General features: G+C 38.5%; 2 protein-coding genes across 2 annotated transcripts; one reads left to right on the forward strand and one right to left on the reverse strand.

The window, feature by feature from the left end:
* Nucleotides 1-1,296: 1,296 nt before the first annotated feature.
* LOC308410169 (interleukin-1 receptor-like 1) lies at nucleotides 1,297-22,103 on the reverse strand. Its single transcript, XM_080903333.1, has 12 exons — nucleotides 21,996-22,103; nucleotides 14,536-14,602; nucleotides 13,892-14,141; nucleotides 13,549-13,738; nucleotides 11,772-11,922; nucleotides 11,454-11,522; nucleotides 6,521-6,647; nucleotides 6,074-6,222; nucleotides 5,827-5,964; nucleotides 4,424-4,585; nucleotides 4,064-4,209; nucleotides 1,297-2,153 (listed from the first exon to the last, which is right to left on the reverse strand). The coding sequence occupies exons 2-12, from the start codon at nucleotides 14,597-14,599 to the stop codon at nucleotides 1,905-1,907; spliced, it is 1,695 nt and encodes a 564-aa protein (XP_080759459.1). The 5' UTR covers nucleotides 14,600-14,602; nucleotides 21,996-22,103; the 3' UTR covers nucleotides 1,297-1,904.
* LOC308410633 (uncharacterized protein) lies at nucleotides 14,975-19,772 on the forward strand. The gene is made up of 3 exons (XM_080904127.1): nucleotides 14,975-15,681; nucleotides 15,767-15,884; nucleotides 16,016-19,772. Exons 1-3 carry the CDS (start codon nucleotides 15,532-15,534, stop codon nucleotides 16,174-16,176), a joined length of 429 nt encoding a protein of 142 aa, XP_080760253.1. The 5' UTR covers nucleotides 14,975-15,531; the 3' UTR covers nucleotides 16,177-19,772.
* Nucleotides 22,104-23,648: the final 1,545 nt, after the last annotated feature.

The raw sequence follows: 23,648 nt of genomic DNA on the forward strand, positions 1-23,648 counted from the left end.
TGCATACCGTACTGTGTATGACTGTGTATGTGACAAATAAAATTTGAATTTGATTTAAAAACAAGAAATGGGTAAAAGTGTATTTTTGTGCATAATATTCATACTTTACTCGTTGTATCCAAATCCCAGAAGGAAGAAGAAGACAAATTTTTAAAAAAAAATAAACAAAAATAAAACAAAAATATATTTCTCTTTCTTCCCAGGTCAGTTTTGGTTTTAAATCCTGATTTTTAACACCATTCAATGAATCTGCAAGTTACATCGGGTGCAGACATTCATGTTCCCTTCATTATTCATCATCATCTTTGTCACTAGTTTGCTTGCAGTTATTTTTATTCATTAAATTAAGCAAAAAACTAGACTAACCAACTAATCTAAAACTAAGAAACACTAAAATATTACCTTAAATTTGAAAACCGGCTAAAACAAATATCCCCATTCAAAAATGTCAATCGACAATCGCATTGGCTTAGTGAGTGACGCCTTTAGAATCTTAGATCAAGCAGCAATTTTTAGTCGGTTTGTTCGCAGCAGTTGTTTTCTCAGACTTCAAATGTTCGACCAGAGAAACATTTGAAACATTTACAGAACAAAATTAAACAAACTGAAGAACAGAAGCTTCAACTAGAGGAGAAGAGCAGACAATGGAATAGAAGCAGAAAATAAAACCTTGGAAGAAAGAAAAGACCAACAAACTAAGAATATGCAACACCAGCAGAGGCGTAATTTCTAGGGGGGTTAGGGGCGTTATGACCCCCCCCCCCCCAATAATCAGACCCAACCAATATAATCCCCCCTAATAAGATTATTTATTATCGTGCATTATCTTGTTAATTTTCTTTACTCACTTCAGGTTTTACCAACAAAATAGTTGCATGTTTAATCATCTGGGAATTCACCCAGATTTATTTATTTAGACAGAGATCTTGACCCCCCGATGTTCAGCACAAAGTTACGCCGATGAACACCAGCCTGACATAAACATTATTAATGAAATTATATGTGGTTTTGAAAAAGTTCACTAATATTAAACATTTAGCAACAGCAACGTAGTCACAATGTGACTTACGTGACTTCTGTGGTTTGCATGCAGCAGTCACCTTTTATGATTCTATTGTCCCCTCCCCCCATCTCTTTACCCAGTGTTCTTAAAAGTGAACACAGGGTAAAGCTCTTCATATTTTTGGCCACCAGATGTCACCAGAGAGGACTGCGTTGAAAAGCTTCGAGTAATGCCGGGGCAAGCCGTGTGTGAATTATTAACGGACCCAAGATGCAGACTGCTTAAGTTGTGAGTGAGCTTTATTAACAAAAAGGTGAAACAAACAGGGGCGAGGTGGACGAAAACCAAAACCTAAGAGTAAACTAAACTGGGAAAAGCTAAGCAAAAACAAACCTGAAACCTTGAGACGTGAAACAGAGATGCGGGGAAAATGCACAGGAAAGTGGAGGGGAACAACACAGACGAACCAGCAACTACTACGACAGAAGACACGACTAAAATACACTCAGAGAAACACAGGGACATTACACACAGGTGGGGGACACAGCTGGGAGTGATTAACGTGACGAGACCAGGGAGGCAAACTGAAAACACTCACATAAGACGCAGACCTTCACAATAAAACAGGAAACACATACACGTAATGACACAACACACAAACTTAACACAGACTGAGGGACACAGAACATAGGAACATGAAACGTGAAAAGGGAGAGTACAAGAAACCCAGAATAAACAAAACCACAGAATAATAATAAACCAAAACATAAACACGGATTCACAGACTCCGGACCATGACAAATGGCTTCTTGGGATTTATAAAAGATAAATCCTGATCATCCTTTTCTTACATTTCCCAATATATGTACAAAACATTAAACAAAACGTGTTGAAAGATGTATTAGATAATAGTAGACTGTGCACATTTTTTGACAGGTGTGGCAGGCATCAGGTATCTCACTCTCTTCCAGAAGCGAGAGTTCCATGCTGCAGCGCCTCCAGAGCCCTCTGGCCACTTCAAAGGGGCACTCTTACGAATCAGGTGCTGCAAGCCCGGGGGGAGGTGTGTGTATTGCTGTTGCCCCGTGTCTCCTAGCTGGATCAAAATCACACTCAGTTCCCTCTGGACCAATGCATGGTGGAGCCCCACCTGGTAAATCATCAACAACACTTTAGTCACCCTTTCACTGTACACTTAGTATTTTTATTTACATAAATGCTATCTAGTAGTGCTACACATTGAAAAAATAGAATAAACTTAAGTATAAAAATATGATGCCATAATACACATATAAGTAGAATCATTTGTTTTCACAACAATCAATCTATTCCTTATTAACACAGCAACAGATGCCTCAAGGCGCTTTATATTCTAAGGTAAAGATCCTATGACAATAGAGAGAAAACCACAACAATCAGAAAATTTCCTATGAGCAAGGATTTTGTGATAGTGGGAAGGAAAAACTTCTTTTTAGCAGGAAGAAACTGCTAGCAGAACCAGGATTAAGGAAGCGCAGCCATTTGGGGGTTAGGGGAGATAGGAGAAAAAACACGGTGTGACAAGAGCCAGATTAATAAGAACTGATGATTAAATGCAGAGCAGTGTATGAACACACAGAGAGTGAAAAAGGGGTAGTTATATGGACAAAATTGTTTTTCTTATATTTTTATGGCTCAGTAAAATAATCTCAATTAAACCTGCAGGTTAACTAATTTGTGTATGTGATCGAGCTTCATGGATACATAAAGCTGGGTATCGTCTGCATAATAAGGAAAACGTATGCTATGCTTTCTAATAATGCTGCCTAAGGGAAGCATGTATAATGTAAATAGAAATGGTCCTAGTACAGAACCCTGTGTAACTCCATAATTAACCTTAGTGTGTGAAGAAGCCTCCCTATTTACATGAATAAATTAAGATATGATATGTCACTTACCTTTGCTAGTGTCAAGGTAAGTGACGCCTGATAACTGCAATGCCTTTTCTAAACTTCTTAACATGTCACCCACATTATGTTAATAAAAAGGTTCAAACCAACAATTAAATTAGTAAAAACTAACCATAAATTAATGGAACTGAAAGGAAAAATTCAAAATGAAATTCAAAATATTCAATTGTGCACCAACTATTCAACTATGTGTAACTGCTATTACTGCTTGTTTGCTTACTTACACCAAAATAAAGTTGATGGTCATCGTGTATAAAGCCATATGGAGTGGATGTATTGAACTTGTAGCACATGGCCGTGGTCCCCAAATGTCAAATGTATGTAATTAAATGAAATTGAAAAGAAGTGTGAAGTGGCTAAATCAGTCATATTTTAAAGAAAGATAATTAAGCAAAACAAATTTGCCTACTGTGGAGAAAATAGAGAGGATGTTAGCACCAAACCTCTTAAACCATTATCCAGTGGCAACAAGTGTACTTCCTCTCAGGACCTGCCTCCTGCCCTGTTCGCCTCCTACAAAGCCAGGAGGAGGAAAGCCAAGCAGTTGGCAGGGTCCTCACTCCATGTCTAATGCTTTCTACAGCAAATTATTCTGCACTGAATTGATCTCTAACTAAATATTCCAGTTTCAGTGAAATTAAATTGCATTTTATTTATATAGCGTTAAATCACAACAACACTTGCCTCAACGCACTTTATATTGCAAGGCCCTACAATTTCTTGTGGACCTCCTTGTGTGCCTTGTTCTTGGTTCCACAACTCCCACCCCCATTTAAAAAAGATGCTACAAAGGCCCCTGCTCACGTTGCCTGCAAAGCAGAGAAAGACAGACAGAGAAAGTGGGAAACGCTGGATAAGCGTATTTATGTGAGTCTCTTAGTATGCAAACCTGCCAGGTTTCTGTGAGCCAGAGAATTCTGATGTGTGGATTGTGACAGCATAAAAGATGAACATAGCTACCTCGACCCCACTCACTGGTTTGTGAAGTCCAATTTTAAAGCCTTTGGATGAGCACTTTGGGTGCTTTACAAGTCCTTGAATAATGATTTGTCAATCACAGGTCATTAGGCCAATGAGCATACTCCCAGGCAGTCCCTGTCTCAGTTCTCACCTGCCAGTCAAACCCTCCCATCACTGAGGTTTGGGGTGAGGCAGGCCATCGCTCTGTCGTCATGGAGCCTGATCCCAGATCTGGTGTGAGAATGACCATGAGCCTCCTGCTCTGATTCATGCATTTCTCCACCAACTCCAGACGATCTGTTGTGGTACAACAAAAAGAAAAAAACAACAACAACAAAAAAAACCAGGTACATGATGGCTCTTTAAATTAGGCAGCACAACACTGGTATCCCTTTAACACTTAAGCTGGGCTACAAAGAACACTGCAGACAATAAAATACCTGAATCACAAATACAAAATATATTGGTTGTTGATGTCCAAAATTACAATTAAAGCACATAAAACACTGACCTTCCCCTGGTATGTCATCCCTCCCGTGGATAAAGAGCCGATATCCACACTTATCTTCGAGGACAGAGGGCAAAGTCTGTGTGATAAACTGAGAGAGTGTGTCCTCAGTGATCTTGTCCATTGGTGTCTGGTAGACCACATAGGCGTCATATAAACTTGTGTCTGGGAAACAAACAAACAAATCAGTGGAAATTTATGTGTACTTTCTTTGACAAGGTTTTCTCAGTTTTTTTATTAATGTTTCTTCCTTATCGGCTCATTGTGATGTAAAGTGACCCTGTCACCACAATAAGTCATTTGTGTTTGAACAGTTGTGGTCAGAAGTTACAAACACTCATCATTGACATGAATGTGTAATTTTTAACTTCTTTGAACCTTTCTTTTTCCAGGGTGGAACAATTGTACAGCATACATCTTTAATGAGTTGAAACATACAAAAAAAAACCCAACAACAATTGGGAGGACAGGTTTCAATTCATCCCACAAATGCAGAGTCAAGATTATGCATACAGGCTCAAATATATGATAATAATACTACCACTAATATTTGGTAAGATGCCCCTTGACCAGATGCTTTTAGCAGCCCCCAAAAAGTTTCTGACTCAATTCTGGACGGATGTTTGACCACCCTACTTGGCAGAACTGGTAGGTTTAAATTTGTGATATCATCTCGCTTTTGGGCGTCACTCACAAATTTTCAATATGGTTGAGGTCAGGCTTTGGGAAGGCCAATGTAGAAACTTAATATTCGCCTGGTTTAACCTTTCCAAAACCAGTTTTGAGACTGTGGAATATGCACACATGATAAATGGCTGCTGAAAACTGGGTATATATTATCGCTCCAACTGCACTTTATGGACCCCTGTGTTGCTGTAATATGTGAATTGCCACAGTGTGGGATTAATAGAGTCTATGTCATGCCATCTCAAAAGCTTTCTCCAAAAGGCATTTGGCTTACTTGTTCACCATAGCCAAAGTGAACCAGCAATTTTTATATGTTGTTTGAACCTTCAGAAGGAACCAAAACACTTCAGGTTTACTTATTTGTTATTCAATTTGGTTACTCTTGCATTTTTCTTATATTTCTAATTTGTCATATTGAAAACCACTGGATACCACTATTTTGTAGCAAACAAGCTGATGAATATTTTAGGAAGTAACTTTTGTTTTGACATAATATTTCAGGGTCTATAACCACAACATCTTCCTCTCTTAAGTCTTGGATGTGTTAAACTGGTGCATTTTTCCTTAAAGTATAGCACTGAAGCCAGGGAGCAGGAGTAGCAGCTAAACTGGCTCGGTCTATCCTCTGAAACTGACTAATTAGCATTGTACTTCATTCCTTTACTGTTGGTACAAAACTAAGATAATAAAGCCCCCAAGAAAAATATTTACTCTCTTACCTTTATTGCTACTGCTTAGTGGGAAGTAGGGTCTGAAGAACAGGGCTAAGTCAATGGCAAAGTATTTGACCAAAACAGCGACAAAAACACCAACGAATAACATGCATACTCCTCCAATGGCAAGTGGAATTATGGATTCTAGGAAACACAAAATTATAGTGTAAAATAACATTTCCATGCTTCGCTAAAAGTCAACAGACATTTTTGTTAGCAAGGCTAAAAAACAATCAATGGCCCTGTGACTGACCTTTCCGCTTAAGAGTTAAAGTGGCATTCTTTGTTACGTAATAGCCCTCGCCAAAACACTTAAACTTCTGTTGAAAATCCTTAGCAGACACTTTTTTAATGGTGAGGATTGCAGTGGCAATGGTATTCTTTGAAGGTTCCTCAGTTGCTCTAACAAAGAAGATAAGAGTTTGTTTTGTTAAAGAAGACAAAGGGTCAAAGACAAAGTTCAGCAGAAAGGTTCACTGCAGACAAATGAGAGGAAATACATAACAGTTACTATTTAACATATTTTCAACAGATCTTTGAGGTTCTCTTAAGTGTGACTCTTAAACAATAGCACTTAAAGAGGTCATGTTAACTTATTCTGTAAAACACCTTAGAAGCACCTTAAACTACATGTTGAAATCCACTCAAAGGATTAGCAAAACATTAAGTGTACATTGTGTAAAGTATAAAAGAGGCTTACATTTTGGTAGTTTGACTATAACCATCCCTGTTTTTGAAAGGAATTCCATTGATGTACCAGCTGGCATTACAGTCATGTTTCACATTAGTCCCACACAAAACTGAGCAATTCAGCTTAATCTCCGAGCCTGGAAGGAAAGAAGGAAGGGAAGAAGGAGGGAAAGAAGGAAGGATGAAGAAAGAAAGAGGACGGGTTAACCCACTGGAATACAGGGTAAGATGCACGACAAAGGCGCACATTCCCCTGAATGCACAGTCAGTAAAACTGGGGCATTATTCTTTCCAGAGTTTTTATATATTCCATGTGACCAGCTATGGAGTAGTAATAGGATGCCTTGAAAATCTTTCCCGATGGCCACTCGTTTAACACCTCCACCAGTTTGTCAAACCCCAGCCAATCGGTAACAAACATCAGGGGGTGCAACACAGCCCTAATTCTATGTTTATTCCTGTATTTAGTTTCCACTGGCACTAGGATGCCTGTAAGCCCTGATTGCAGCAACACTCCCTTAAACGGAAGGTGGCAAACTTGCAAGCCTGCACCATTGCCTTAAATGCATCCAGGAAAGTCTACAGGTCATCCACCTCCGTCATTTTAAATAAGTCCACCTCAGAGAGTGGAGGTGACAGTGCTGGAGAAGCCGCCACTCCTTCCTGGGTCACCGGGTACATTGGGCACCAGTGTGGCAGTTGCTCCTGCCACTGTGAGCTCTCCCCAGGAAGGGCAGAGGGATGCATTTTACAAACAATTTTATTCACACAAAGCGTTACACACAATCTTTCTCTCTTTCTGTTTTTGGCTTTGTCTTGTTTCTGGCCCCCACACCTACTGCCAGAGGAGAGGTTAATTAGACAGATGTGCTACCCTCATCATCAGGCACTGGTCCCCAAAAACACACTGCTCCACCTCCCCCCTTCTTAAGTGATGAGTCAGTCACTCCCTGTATGGATGCAACTTTAGTCCTGCTAAGTGCTAACTGAGTAACTTTCAGAGGATCACTGTTATTAACCAAGTATTTGCAGTGTTTGCAGCCTTACAGAAACCTGGTTGCAGCAGGATGATTATGTTAGTTTAAATGAATCAACACCCACGAGTCATTCTAACTACCAGAAATCTCGAAGCACAGGCCGAGGGGGCGGTGTGGCAGCAATTGTTCACACCAGCCTATTAATTAATGAAAGACCAAGACAGACTTTTAATTCATTTGAAAGCCTGATGCTTAGCCTCGTCCACCCCAGCTGTAAAACTCAGAAACCAGTCTTACTTGTTATCATCTATCATCCACCTGGGCCTTACACAGAGTTTCTGTCTGATTTCTCAGACTTTTTATCTGATTTAGTTCTGAGCTCAGATAAAAAAATAATTATTGTGGGTGATTTTAACATCCATGTAGATGCTAAAAATGACAGCCTCAACATGGCATTTAATCTGTTATTAGACTCAATTGGTTTCTCTCAAAATGTAAAAGAACCCACCCACCACTTTAATCACACTCTAGATCTTGTTTTAACATATGGCATAGAAACTGAACATTTAACAGTGTTTCCTGAAAACCCTCTCCTGTCTGATCATTTCCTGATAACATTTACATTTACAATAATTGATTACACAGCAGTGGAGAGTAGACTTTATCAAAGTAGATGTCTTTCTGAAAGCGCTGTAACTAAGTTTAAGAATATAATCCACCCACTGTTATCATCTTCAATGCCCTGTACCAACATAGAGCAGAGCAGCTATCTGAACGCTACCCCAACAGAGGTTGATCATCTTGTTAATAATTTCACCTCCTCACTACGTACGACTCTGGATACTGTAGCTCCTGTGAAAACTAAGGTCTCTAATCAGAAGTACCTGACTCCATGGTATAATTCTGAAACACGTACCCTAAAGCAGATGACTCATAATCTGGAGAGGAAATGGCGTGTCACAAATCTAGAGGATCATCATTTAGCCTGGAGAAATAGTTTGCTGCTTTATAAGAAAGCCCTCCGCAAAGCCAGAACATCTTACTGTTCATCACTGATTGAAGAAAATAAGAACAACCCCAGGTTTCTCTTCAGCACTGTAGCCAGGCTGACAAACAGTCAGAGCTCTTTTGAGCCAACAATCCCTTTAACGTTAACTAGTAATGACTTCATGAACTTCTTCACAAATAAAATTTTTATCATTAGAGAAAAAATTACCAGTAATCATCCCACAGATGTAATATTATCTACAGCTACTCTTAGTACCATTGATGTTAAGTTAGACTCTTTTTCTCTAATTGATCTTTCTGAGTTAACTTCAATAATTACTTCCTCCAAACCATCAACGTGTCTTTTAGACCACATTCCTACAAAACTGCTCAAAGAAGTCCTGCCATTAATTAATTCTTCGATCTTAAATATGATCAACCTATCTCTAATAATCAGCTATGTACCACAGGCCTTCAAGCTAGCTGTAGTTAAACCTTTACTCAAAAAGCCATCTCTAGACCCAGCAGTCTTAGCTAATTATAGGCCAATCTCCAACCTTCCTTTCATATCAAAAATCCTTGAAAGAGTAGTTGTCAAACAGCTAACAGATCATCTGCAGAGGAATGGTTTATTTGAAGAGTTTCAGTCAGGTTTCAGAGCTCATCACAGCACAGAAACAGCTTTAGTGAAGGTTACAAATGATCTTCTTATGGCCTCTGACAGTGGACTCATCTCTGTGCTTGTCCTGCTAGACCTCAGTGCAGCGTTCGATACTGTCGACCATAATATCCTATTAGAGCGATTAGAACATGCTGTAGGTATTACAGGTACTGCACTGCAGTGGTTTGTATCATATCTATCTAATAGACTCCAATTTGTGCATGTAAATAGAGAGTCCTCTTCACACACTGAGGTTAATTATGGAGTTCCACAGGGTTCAGTGCTAGGACCAATTCTGTTTACACTATACATGCTTCCCTTAGGCAGTATCTTTAGAAGACATAGCATACATTTTCACTGCTATGCAGATGACACCCAGCTCTATCTGTCCATGAAGCCAGATAACACACACCAATTAGTTAAACTGTAGGAATGTCTTAAAGACATAAAGACCTGGAAGGCCGCTAACTTTCTGCTTCTTAATTCAGATAAAACTGAGGTTATTGTACTCGGCTCTGAAAAGCCTAGAAATATGGTATCTAACCAGATTCTTACTCTGGATGGCATTACCTTGGCCTCCAGTAACGCTGTGAGGAACCTTGGAGTCATTTTTGACCAAGACATGTCCTTCAATGCACATATTAAACAAATATGTAAGACTGCGTTCTTCCATTTGCGCAACATCTCTAAAATTAGAAATATCCTGTCTCAGAGTGACGCTGAAAAACTAGTTCATGCATTTATTACTTCCAGGCTGGACGACTGTAATTCATTATTATCAGGATGTCCAAAAAACTCACTGAAAAGCCTTCAGCTAATCCAAAATGCTGCAGCAAGAGTCCTGACAGGGACTAGAAAGAGAGAGCAGATTTCTCCTGTTTTGGCTTCCCTTCATTGGCTTCCTGTTAAATCCAGAATTGAATTCAAAATCCTGCTCCTCACATACAAGGTCTTAAATAATCAGGCCCCATCTTATCTTAATGACCTTGTAGTACCATATCACCCTATTAGAGCACTTCGCTCTCGCTCTGCAGGCCTACTTGTTGTTCCTAGAGTATTTAAAAGTAGAATGGGAGGGAGAGCCTTCAGTTTTCAGGCCCCTCTTCTGTGGAACCAGCTTCCAGTTTGGATTCGGGAGACAGACACTATCTCTACTTTTAAGATTAGGCTTCAAACTGTTAGGATGCCTGGGTCGTTGACCCAGGGTTTTTGAGTTTACGATATTATTTATACTTTCTAGTCTTTGGTTTCTTTGAGTTCTGTCTTATGGTTTATGTCTCTGTCTTCTTTAGTTGCTCTGTCTCCCCTATCACCTGCATCCCCTTGTCTAGTTCGCGTCTATGTGTATCCTTAGTTCCTATATCCCCGTGTCCAGTCAGTGTTTGTGTCTGCCCTGGTCCCACGTCTCTGTTCCCTTTGTAGTGCCTGCATGTGAGTCTGCGTCTTTGTTCAGTCTGTGTTATGTGCTTCCTGTTTTACTTTGAAGGTCTCTGTCTTATCTCAGTGTGTTCAGTTTACGCTTCTTTGGTCTCGTCAGTTCTAATTTGTCCCAGCTGTGTTTCCCTCCTGTTACTCATTCCCTGATTGCTCCCTCTGTGTATTTAAGCCCTGTGTTTCTTAGTGTCTGTGTCGCGATCTACTGTTTTCTTAGCTGTGTGTTCTGTCATTTCTCTAGTTTAAGTTTGTTTTGAGTTTTTTTTTTTAGTTTTGTTATATTTTGAGTATTAAATTAAAGCCTTTTTTGAGTTCACGTCTGTCTCCGGAGTCTGCACCTTGGGTCCTATTCCTGCCTGCACACAGCCACACCTAACACAAACTTTCCTTTTTGCTAAAGCATATAGTTAGGGCTGGACCAGGTGACCCTGAATCCTCCCTTAGTTATGCTGCAATAGACGTAGGCTGCCGGGGGATTCCCATGATGCATTGAGTTTTTCCTTTCCAGTCACCTTTCTCACTCACTATGTATTAACAGACCTCTCTGCATTGAATCATATCTGTTATTAACCTCTGTCTCTCTTCCACAGCATGTCTTTATCCTGTCTTCCTTCTCTCACCCCAACCGGTCGCAGCAGATGGCCCCGCCCCTCCCTGAGCCTGGTTCTGCCGGAGGTTTCTTCCTGTTAAAAGGGAGTTTTCCCTTCCCACTGTCGCCAAAGTGCTTGCTCATAGGGGGTCATATGATTGTTGGGTTTTTTTCTCTGTATCTATGAAGCGCCTTGAGGCGATTTATGTTGTGATTTGGCGCTATATAAATAAAATTGAATTGAATTGAATTGTTATGACAGCAACATGTTGACATGAAGATGAGATTTTATTACCTTCATCAGCAAACTGCTCCTGCGACTCATCAGCTGGGGTCAAAATTTCTAGGTAGTGCACAGCTTTTTCTGCGAGCAACCAAAAAGAGTGAGACATTTTTCATCCTCTAATAGGACATTTGGTATGCTATAATATGGGTATTGTTTTGAAAAATCAGGAAAACCTGTGACATACATACAAATCTTTAGCTCTGGCTCATTATTAAACATGTTAAATCAACACGCCATTACAATTTCACTTATAAAGTCAAGTTTATGTTGGTGTCGCAATGTGTTGTGTTGGTATCCAGAACTAAACACCAAAGAATGCAGTTTCACCTAGAAGTATAAGTTCCCTCGAACCTGACGTACTGTACACCTTATTATTGTATGCCCAGGTACAAATACAGGTGTAGAGGCCCTCGTGGTCTTTGGTAGCATTATGCACTCTCAATTCGACTTCATGCTGATCTTCAATAAGAGTATAGTCCTGCACCGAGAAGGGCACAAATAGGGAAAGCAACACATTTTACTTCAATGAACATGGTCTGTTTTGTAAATCATCACAATGGCCCTGTCAATTACATCATTGTGGCTTAGTTTGTAATTGTTGTATTGTAAAAGTTTAGAGGTTTTTAAAGTAGCTCCCTTTTTATTAACTTGCAATCAGGTTCTTGCTATAGCAATGAAACCAACACTTTTATCTTACATAAAAATGTACACTGGTATTAACATGGACAATGTTTAAAAAGTTAAATAAAATTCCTTTGTTCAGAAGTCAAGCAACATTTTAATGTCATCAACTTCCAGGGCCAGTGGAATCATCTTTTGCCCCACTGGTTTCACTGGTTAGTACTGGTACTTATTACCATCAGCAGTCAGTTCTGGCACCTCTCAGCTTTGCAGCTTGATGCTGGTTGGCAACTAGCTCTTGCACCTTTTTAGCAAAGTATCCAGAGTCATAAACCAGGCAGGGTCATACCATCAATTAATCCAATGGCCTTGATCCAAAAACGATTACCGAAAAGTCAGAAAAATCCCCCCCAAAAAAACGTGTATTCAAAATGGCCAAGCACCAAATCATTCAGCGTAACAAACAACTGGCAAACACACACCTTTATAGGGAGTTTGTACGTGTTTTGGAGTTTGCAAGTGTTTTGGAGTTTGTAACGTGCTTTGTCTCTAGGGGCCACCGTAAACCCCCCTCCCCCCTAAACAAGCTCCGAGTGAGCAACGACGTAATGGGAAATTCACAGAGAAACTTGCGGATTCTTCAACTGACCGCTGCGGCACTCCTGCTATACAGGTGAAAATAGAGCAACAGGACCGCTAGTCTTTGATTTTATTTATTTTCTGCTGTGTTTTACTTGCATCTATTTGAAAGACTGAGTGTAAAAACAAAAAATATTTTATGTGCTGGAATGTGCAGAATATAGGTTTAAATGTTAAACTAATTTCTTCAAGTCAGAGAATGGTGCATATAATTTAATTTTTGCTTGATGCATAAAGTTAAAAGCTTAAAACTAATAAAACAAGTTTTAAAAAGAGACTTTTCCATTTGATTACATTTTGTATGATGGATTATGCAGAAAAAGTAGAATTGGGCTGAAAGATCTATCGCTTTATCACCTATTCAGGTTGTAAATCGTGTTTTTAAAAAGTAACTAAGTAACTAAGTAATTAATTACTTTTGAAAATAAGTAATCAGTAAAGTAACGGGATTACTTTTTTGGGGAAGTAATCAGTAATTAGTTACTGATTACTTTTTTCAAGTAACTTGACCAACACTGGTTCAAGTGCAGTTATTTTCCTCTGAGTTTTGATTCTGTCCCTAGTTAGCTAACATAAACTAAAGTATCAACTTCTATACTGACATAAGATGACATGAATCATCACACTGAACATGATTTTTAAAACTGTATTTCTTAAATCCAGCTTCACAGCCACACATCTATGTCCGTTTTTGAAAGCAGGGCTCCATGATGTCACTTAGCCCTTATATGTGTAGTGGCAGAGGTGGATGACCTGTAGACTTTCCTGGATGCATTTAAGGCAATGGTGCAGGTTTGCAAGTTTGCCAAACAAACAGGAAGCTGACCTGGGCTTTTTGGCCTACCTTGTACCAGGTGATGTTTCCTTTGAATGCACTACATGTGCTTTGGACTCGTTCTGGACATGGGACCTTTTTGCTCTGGTCAGAGTTTTTGATTTCTCCGTAGTTTAACATCTTGCTTCCTCTGTAACTTGCATTGAACACTTCAATTTTCACAGGGTGGTTAAAACATTGTCCTGAAGACTTGATTTCCCTAAAAGTGAATCAAGGAGTGGGAAGCACATTAACAAAAAAAGAGACAAAAAAAAGAAGAAAATTGTTTTAGAGTTCAAGAAAACCCAGACCATCACTAATGTTAGATGCTAGATAGAAATTTTGTAACATATTTCGTAGAGATGATTCTTACCAAGCAGCGTAATCTCCAGAATCAGAAATGTTGAGGTTTAAGAGAAACAGTGCTTCGCCTTGGTAATGCACCCTGGCTTTCTTATCAGAGGAAATATTCTGAATTTGGGTGCTATATTTGTACCATGTAAAATTTTTATTGTTGAAGTTTGGTTCTAAAATAAAAGGTACATAAAAAAGAGACTCCCCTTCAAGCACTGTAATGCTCTCCTCATTCATGATCTCACATTGTGATTTGCCAGAATCTGAAACTGAGGGAGAAGCAGATAGAGGTGATGATAAGTGCAAATGCAAATGTGAAAGGTGTGTTGCAGATGCTACAATGCTGTACGATGAAATGAAAATGTTTATGAAATGTTCCTTTTCTTTTTTGCCTTAATGTTTTTCAATGATTTTTATGGCCTTTCTGTCTTGCCATACATTTTTACCTTCTACATTTTGGCTTTGATGTTTTGCTGACCCATCAATGATAACCTTTGATATAACTTTTTCTACAACTTGCTCAAAATTGTCATGATATGCATTTCACATCAGCGGCCTTTTGAGCCTGATTAATACTGGGTGTGCTGCTTCACCAGGTTTCATTGTAAGGTGTAAGATGTGCGGTTTAGCACATGCAGATGAATCGTGTACTGTATACACCACCTGATTTCCATTCTGATATGGATGTCACCACTGCAACAAGAAAGAGAAGCTGGAAAGCATCCATTAGCTGAGAGAGAGAGAGAGAGAGAGCGAGAGAGAGACATAGGACATTCAAAGCCAAACCACACTGTTCTGAATCATGTGATATATTTCATATTTAATTACACTAACTTGACTTGCTTTACTCATACACTGTCAGTCCTGCACATAAGCTTTTACCATGGCCTCAACAGCTTAAAGTGCTTCTCCCTGTCTGTTCCACAAATAATGTGACAGTTCAGTGATTCTTGAGATAAGGGACAAAACATGTCCGGCAGATAAAACCCAATTTTGTTGTTAAAAATATGCATACAAGTGTTAACCCAACTGCCTAAAAGACAACAGCCACTATGGTGTGGTGTCCCTTTAAGACACCCAAGTCGAGGGTTGATGGTGTCATCGGTTTGTGCCACTGCTCTGCTCTCTCTCTCTGTGATGGTGTGGACATGTGCTTGCACGCTAGTAGATGAGGAGGGACGGATTTTATGTTTTACCTCTCCAGACACCTTTGTTTGCAACGTTATGGGTTGTACGAACACTGTGCGCTATGTTTGTTAAGCTGCAGCCGTTCAACCGGGCTTATATGGTTGATGAAGAGAAGGTATACTAAAGAACACACTGTGGAATCCCCAACGCCAGCGTGAGTGTGTATTCTTTTGGCTACCCTGCTAAGTGTTTTGCCGCCTCCTCTCAACCACTAAACGCAACCCGACGTTACAAACTGTAACAGGGCGGCCCTTAGCGGCTGGAAACTAGTGATGTGACGTTCTGTATCGAGTAATGGAGGGGGCGTTTCCGCGATGCGCGTATCGAGGCTTGCTTCATTTATGGGAGGAGCTGAAAATGATGACGCCGAAGCATCACTGCCCGGCTGTACCACGTGACTGGTTCATGAAGTGTTTCGAACTTTGCCGCGAGCTATGACAGCGATATAAACCCCTCAGACTTCATTCAAAAATGTGGGTGTTTGATGGAGAGTTGCGGTTAGTGAGAGTTTGGAGGTTTATGAGAGTGAGGAGAGAAAGTCAGGAGAGAATGGAGCCAGCTAAGAAGAGGAGGATGTCCTCCCCTGTGTGGGAACATTTTGATCTTATTCCTCCCAACAAGGTATGTAAATTTCTACAGAAGATGTATTTTCATAATACTGATGGTGCAATACAATTTATGTTAAGCGGCTTTACTTTTGTACAAGGTGAAGTGTTTGCTATGTGCCAGGCAGCTGGGATATAACAACAACACCTCATCCATGCTTAGGCACTACAGAGCTTTGCATGAGAATAAGGGGAACACCGATTGTGGAGCAAGACCAGGTGAGCCATCAAATGCCATGATAATATAGCATGCAGTAATGTTACTAAATGATATAACAATATTATACAGCTGTAATAAGTTACGTGTGTGATATTTATATCTGTGCTTTGTCTTTATTGTCTTTCCTCAGGAGAACAATCTCAAATAGATGAAGACCTGGTTACCATGGTGATTGAGGACTCCCAGCCATTTAGCATTGTGGAGGACAAAGGATTCAAAAGATTTGTTAAACCATTAAATCCTAGCTATGTTCTCCCCACTAAAAAGGTCATAAAAGCAGTGAAAATTTAGTTTTTACAGAATAAAATGTGAATAGGCAGGACTGAGGCTCAGTGTGTAGCTGTCCATACCTCAACGTTACAAAAGCACAACTACTGTCCACACCCCAACCACACCTCACCTCACAGTAAATGATCATTTCCATTTTAAGCATTTCCAAATAATCATTTTCCATACTGCCAGTATAAATATACACAGTATACTGCCATCACTACAATATACATGTTTTACACATTCCTTTTGTTGTTGACATTTACAGGCTGTGTGCAAAAGGCCACATTTCAAATTCTTGCCAACTAATATTTTTACGTCCAGTAGATGTCCTACTAGAGCAAATGAAGCTTCAAGAAGCTTTGCGCTGGGGTGAACCAATTGGATGAAAAGCTTCAGTGCTTCATGAAGTTTCATCTGCCCATCACTATCCCCGGGGGTCCAGACACCATTTAAAGGTTCCAGGAGAGACCATTGGTAAAGAGAGTGTGGTGAATCTTTTTGTGCTTGGGTTTCTGGGTTTTTATAATATTGGGTTTGGTGTAACATTAAAGTGTGAAATATTTATTAATATGTAAATGTGAAAATGTATTTATTTATTCTTATATTTATCTACCACATTCCTTGATGATGAGCAGCTGTGCAGGATCTGAAATAAGGCTACCAACTGATTTTAAAATTCCCAATAAATAGTCAATAAATATTTAAACTTCTTTTGTGCAAATCCATGCTTAAAGTGCAATGCTAAATAAAGTGCTTGATAAGGTGCTTTTAATAAAGTGAAAGGTGTGCTCTAAAGTGCTATACAGATAATATAATATAAATAAATGCAGTAAGGGAGTCCTCTTCCTTACACAAACCAAGGCAATTTTTTATATGATTTTGCATTTTTTATACATATTTATTTATTTTAAATGGTACAATACATTACCAGTACCTTAAAAATCCATTGTCCAGAAGCAGGTGTGATAATATTAAAATACAGAAAAAAAAATTAAAAGTAATGTAAAATTAAACATCATGGCTCTCGTCACTAAGTATTTAATTCAATACCTAATATCAAAATATGCAATTGAAAATTTATTTTTAAATATTTTTTAAGTGATTAAAATCGTGTCCAGAGTTTTTGTCAACACCATCAGATTTTTTTAAAAGTACATCAAAAATCAGGAATTATTGTGGGTAGCTTACACTCTGAGGACCCCTTTATCACTTCCTGTTTGATACACATGCCATGAGGTCACTGCTGTGATAATTTTTTTTAAATTTTAATGTCATTTATTGCATACCTTTCTGATAAAACTCTTTGTCACAACCATAGTGTGTCACCACCAAAGTCGATGTAATGCAAGATTTAATTATTTTTTTTGTAAAAAGAGCTTAATTTAGGTAGATTGTAAAAGCCATAAGCAACTGATGAAAAACAAGATGGCTTCTGTCAGATAAACATGTGTTATGAGACAAAGTCGGGTATTTTGTCAACACCATCAGGATTTTTGTCTGACGGTGTTGACCCTTTTCCTAATGGTGTTGACAAATGCCACAAACGTGTGCTATTCACCATTTATATTAAGTTATTTTTTTACTAATATTTCAGATATATTACGTCCTGTGTATTTTACTGATATTTCTGCTTCACAGATGTGTCAAATATTATCAAATTTGTCTTATCTTGAATCTCATTGTTTATGTTTATATTATTAATCCTGTAGGAAAATGCTTAGTCCTCTGCATTTAGCCCATTCACTCAGTGATGCAGTGGGCAGCTACAAATCATGTGGCGTCTACTGAGCTAGCTGTGCCTCGAGAGTTGGTCTTTAAGTGATGATGTATGAATCCTGCTTCCGGGCCCAAACTACTCTGTGTTTATTAAGCCTGTTGTGCTGTTAAAATGTTTTAATGCTTTTTATCTTGTTCTATTACATCAGAACAAGCCCCTAAAAGAGCCCGTTCTCACTCCCGAGGCGTAATATGCTGACGATTTGTCACCTAGCGTAAAATGTTACGCTTTGGGAGTGAGAACGTGTTGCCTAAAAACAGTCAGTGATCACGTCAGCCTAACCATCGGGAACCCTCACGTTAACTTTTATCAAGTGGTAAAAAGTTAGCATTCATCCTCCAGCTTCACTGTATTTATATTATGCTAACATAGCTGTGTCACTAGCGATCATGTAGCACATCACTATATACCAGCTAGCCCAACTTCAGTAACCTGACAATAGTCACTGCTGTTCAATTTTCTGTCTCTATTTATGTTGGAAGTGGTAGCAGAGCTGGTTTATCATGTTCAGGTGGAAACAAGCAATCTAACTTTAACTCTGTTAAATTTCATATATTCTGTTTTCATGGATGCCTGGATGTTACACCTGGTAGAGCCACACTGATCATTTTATTAAAGATGAAAGAATTTAGACAGATTGTAACTCTCAGTGATGCCGCAGAGTTCCTTTGACTTTGGGATCTGCAGCGGAGTTTGGACCTGGAAACGGCTAATGACATCAGACTTAAAGACCGGATAGCATCTCTATTGCTTAATGCATAATTGTGTTGTGAATATTCATCCTTAATCTGTAAAAAAGCATAAGGTTCAGAAAAATTATAGTAATTACAAAATGGTACATTTCAGGCTACAATAGCACAGGGGAAGCTGTCAGTAGAGGAATGAAAGAGAAGGAACAGGGATGATAAAAAAAAGGAGAGAAAAAGTTAACAGCCAGCCTGAGTTGAAGAAAGAGTTTCTCATAAAGGAAAGGGAAAGATGGAGAAATAGAGTGAAAAAGAGAAAAATAAAGAACATCAGTGATCTGAAAGAAAGAGAAAAAAGTCAGAAGAGAAGGTTTTGGAAACAAGCACAGAGACAAAAGGAGAGAAAGTCCAGCAGGGTCTAAACACACAACCACAGAACTTTAGGAATCAAGGAGTAGTAGGCAGCTACTTGCTGGTGAACTATTAAGATGTAGAACTTGACATGTGCAAAAACAGAATTGTTATGATGTGTCTTGTGATATTACAAAGGTTGCTAAGGTTTAATGGTCATTTTGAAAGAAATATATTGTTTTCTACTAGTGTGTCAACACCGTCAGATTTGTGTCACCACCGTCAGCACCTTGTCAACTCCATAATATGGAGTTTTTGTTTATTTTTCTCTTTTGGAAAACCATATATTTTCCTCCCTCATGATCTTCCTATAAAAATACGTAATTTTCTCAATGTGTAATTTGCATTCTGCTTAATATGATTGTTTCTTATAGAGATTAAATACAAGCTTCTGAAAATATGTATGACTGTAACTTTAATAATAAAAAGCCAAAACAATCTTACTTTTAAACCTGGTATAATTACTTTGAAAACATATGTGCATAAACAATAGAATAGAGAAGCTGCTAATAGTCAAAGTAGCTGAAACAACTTAATTTAAAATATATATTTTTGCATTTCTTTGTGTCTGACGGTGTTGACAAAAACCTTGCACTTCTCCAGCAAAAACATAAATTATTAAAAAATGTTACACCTGGGAGATTGTACCAAAACATGGTGAGACAGCCAAAACCTTGTGTAACAATTATATGTAAATATGTTTTTAAAAAATCAAAAAATATATTTTAGAAAATTAAAACCTGTTTTGTCCCTAATCTCAGGAATCACTGAGTTATGAAATCAGTTAAAATGCTGCTCTCTCATCACTGGTTGTTCAAAAGAACAGAATGCTGTGCGTTTTGTTTTTCTCAGGCTTGCATGTTTCCTTTGGTTTTGAGCCAGCTGGTTGCTGGAGAAAGCTATCAACTTAGAAGCCTTTCAGTGGACCGATAACACAGGAACTTGTCAGAAGAAGTTTCAGATGAAATTGAATATGACACTGATTACCTGTGAAGATTGTTATCAAATAATTCCTGGTTATCAAACTTAATCATCTTGTCATTTAAGGACTTTTTGCACAGTGCAACACTTCTCACAATGTCCTTGACAGACTCAGTGGCTGAATAAGAAATAACAGCTAAAAAAACAGCAAAAGGACAAAGTGAACACAAGTCACATGGTGTTACAGTGCCAACAGTATAACAATCTGTCTGTCAAGAGTATAGTTGTAGCATCTCTGACATGTTTTTAAACATGTCTGAGAGCAACAGAGACACACCACATTCATCTTCAGTAGAGAGCCTGTTCACATAGAATTGCTACAAATGTTCACCAATATTTGTAACCGCTCAGTCGAGTTTCACTTTGAATCATATCTTCTAAACAGGAAGTTTATAATTTTGCAGCTTGAGCTCATATCAAATCAAAGTGTTAAAATCCTGAATAAGTCTTATAATAATTCTTGAATAATTCAAATTGAATACTGATTCGATCCACTATGAGTTTAACCCTCTGATGCATGAATTATGAAAGCCTTGGTCAAGATTTTTTTCTTAAGTGCTTTTATTCTTCTCAGGACATGAAAAAAAATGTTCAACTCTTTTTTCCCCAAAAATATGTTTTTTTATAAAGTTATAAACTTGTCCACTCCAGTGGACTACATGCGCCTGAGCACTTAGCATGAAATACTGTGAATTTACTATAAAAATTAATTACCTTGTGTTCTATTGTAAATATACAAACACTTGTTTGCTTGTATCCTTTGAAAAACATCTCAGCAATTTTTTTGGAACTTTCAACTCATAAGGCCCCAATGTTTAGACGTAAATAACAAAACCAATCAACAGTCCTAGCTGTGAATCCTACACCTGAATATGGCAAACTATCTCCAACAAGAGAAACATTTTTGAGTCTACACAGTTCTATAACGATGCAGGACAGTATTACCAAGCCCTTAGTAGCATGCTGGAAGAAAACACAAACTGACATCTTAGTCTCTGCATCTCCAAACACTTCTGTGTTCATCACACCTAGGCTGTCCGTAGTTCCTATGTCTCTGTTCTGCTCTGGCAGCCACTCTCATCATCACTGCACTCATCAATGAAATCATCATCACTGGAGCTGGATGGAATTTCCTGGACTATTCTGTACGCTGCCTTATTCTTTGCTGCATTTGAAGTCTACAAAATATGATAAAATAATTATTATAGTAACTCAAACTACAGCTGATCTGCACAGAAATATACATTTTAAATGAGTAGCTTATAAATGTAACAATTATATGCTTACTTATAACCAAAACAGTCCCAAAAAACAGTGAGACAATTTATGACTTATGTTAAAAAAATATAGTGGGTAATGCATGATGTCCACTACAGTGGACACATGGTTAATCGTAGTTTTCTACATATTAGACATAACAATTTCTTATTCCAAACAGATAATATCCTTCCCTAGATGTTACTGCATATCATCATATTTTTTTTACCTGTTGGGCTCTTTTAGCATAGAAGGATTGACAGGATATGCCAGCAGTGGTCGGCAGGGGTGACAGTTTGTCTGCCATCTTTGATTCAGAGGAAATTTACTTGCAGTTGCACTAACTGAACACTGAATTGACCTCAATGGAGCATGGCAGCAGAGAGCACTCTAGAGGCTAATATGCAGTTCCACCATAGAAACCAATGCATTAAAGAGATATGTACGTTTTAGTAGCTGTCCACTCCAGTGACCACTATGCATCAGAGGGTTAAAGAATTGCTAGCTTTAACTGTTCTGTTTTCCAGATGCTGTGGAAATAACTATGGAAGAGATCTGAGAAGATCTGTAAACAGATCTGTAAAGCCTTTATAAAGTTTATAAGTTATCTTCTCACCCTAGTTCTTCTTTCTGTCACTTAACTTGGAGTATACCTATTTAGAACCTTAGCATATCCTAAAGCAAGGAAGTTAAAATTGTTAGTAGTAATGAAAGTGTTTGCTTACCTCACAAAAGTGTGTGTGCTGGCCGTTGGAGTGTAATCAGCTCGAAGCTGCCGGTATGGTTGTTTCTCTCTCTCTCACTCTCTCTCTCTCTCTCATGCACACATGCTTCGTCACCAGCCTGTTTCCCGTCTCTCATGTTGGACCCGCCCGGGGTCCATGCTTACATAACAGTCACAACAACAGCAGTGCGACTGTTACTTCAACAGGCAGACTTGAAAAGCTACACATTCACCTGAACAAAACAACCACATGTTAATGCTGACGGGGTGTAGATGTAACATAGAAATCTATATCACTAAAAGCCACTCGGTAGATCAAAATTAGAAATGAACACCCATGTTTAGGCACATTTTCTTGTTTATGTTATTTAAATGTGTTTCAGCCATAAGAAAATTTGCTACAAATCTTTAAGCTAAAGATAAGCAGAAGAGAATGGATGGATGACAGATGTTCATATCATTTATGTACATTTTCAGCAGTGTACCTGTGTAATATATCTGTATTGTGAGAGCTTGTTTATACAGATCTGAACAGACGTGCCTGATGATCCTCCTTATGACTTTATAATTAAGGTAATCTGAGCCTGTGACATTTCATATTAAAACGGGCAAGATCGGTAAGTTCGATTCTGACTTAGTAATGTTAGGGTCACATGCTTGAGCCCCCATTTGGTGGATTGTCTTGTAATGCCTGCTTGCAATAGTTTTATTATTAGTTCAGGTATAGCAGATAAAGTGGCACTGAAATGTGAGCTTGGTGTTCTCTAATATACAGTTTCTACTATTTCTTGTAGGTGAAAAATTACATGTGAAGTTCATTATCACATCAGAGACACTTTTTACACTGTGATCCAGCATGACAGAATTAATTTTACAACAGGATCACAAGCCCATACACGCACCTTAAAGTGAGACCCGCTCAAACACCAAGGAATGCTCGGCTTATCCCACTCTGGAAATTATAATCACATTTTTCCATGACTGGAAACTACGCGGAATGGGCAAATATGCCCTTTCAAGTAAGCACTGCATGTGGGTGTTTCCAGTTAGGGGATTCCCTGAACAGATGTGACTTTCACCACTTCCAGTCAATAAACCCTCCCCACTGATCAAAGTCCTGGCCTGGAGTACACTGAAAAAAAGGGACTGGCCATCTCTTGGATTTATGTAAGCATCTTGCATGTATTTAACACAATTGCCTCATGTTTTAAAGTTAAATGTAACTATATAGTGTAAAAACTACATGATATGCAGAAAGGGTGTATTAAATTGTTCATATCATGTTCAGGTGAAGTAAGTCAATACGATAGCAACGTTAAATCTCGTGAAACCACGCGTGATTTCATCTCGCGGGCTTTGGATCGTGGTTTAAAAAAGGCATCCATCTCAGTCAAGTCCAGCAGCCAACTCTATGTTTTTTGGTATGTCTTGATTTTTTGAATTAATATTTATTTAAATGTAGTTAAACATCTAGAGTGTCATCATGTAATATGCTAAAAAAGAGCCGCTAACTTATTTGCTGTTTTATCTGTTGTCAAAGAATTGGCGCTTTTTCATCTGAATTTGTCTTTGGCACAAGAGCCGTAATATCACATTAAACCTAATTAGGAGGCACTCATAACATAATCTGGTTTTCTGTGTGAATAGATTTGCC

The sequence above is a fragment of the Rhamphochromis sp. 'chilingali' genome (assembly GCF_963969265.1).
Source record: "Rhamphochromis sp. 'chilingali' genome assembly, chromosome: 14".
In the NCBI taxonomy this organism is placed as follows: Eukaryota; Metazoa; Chordata; class Actinopteri; order Cichliformes; family Cichlidae; genus Rhamphochromis; species Rhamphochromis sp. 'chilingali'.

Excerpts from the sequence above, each read along its gene's own strand:
- LOC308410169 (XM_080903333.1), bottom strand. The coding sequence starts at position 14,599 with ATGGATGCTTTCCAGCTTCTCTTTCTTGTTGCAGTGGTGACATCCATA. Across the intron at positions 6,648-11,453 it reads GGAGCAGTTTGCTGATGAAG|GCTCGGAGATTAAGCTGAAT; the intron begins GTAATAAAATCT and ends CTTTCCTTCCAG. Across the intron at positions 4,210-4,423 it reads GGATGACATACCAGGGGAAG|ATCGTCTGGAGTTGGTGGAG; the intron begins GTCAGTGTTTTA and ends GTACCACAACAG.
- LOC308410633 (XM_080904127.1), top strand. The coding sequence starts at position 15,532 with ATGTGGGTGTTTGATGGAGAGTTGCGGTTAGTGAGAGTTTGGAGGTTT. Across the intron at positions 15,682-15,766 it reads ATCTTATTCCTCCCAACAAG|GTGAAGTGTTTGCTATGTGC; the intron begins GTATGTAAATTT and ends CTTTTGTACAAG. Across the intron at positions 15,885-16,015 it reads CGATTGTGGAGCAAGACCAG|GAGAACAATCTCAAATAGAT; the intron begins GTGAGCCATCAA and ends GTCTTTCCTCAG.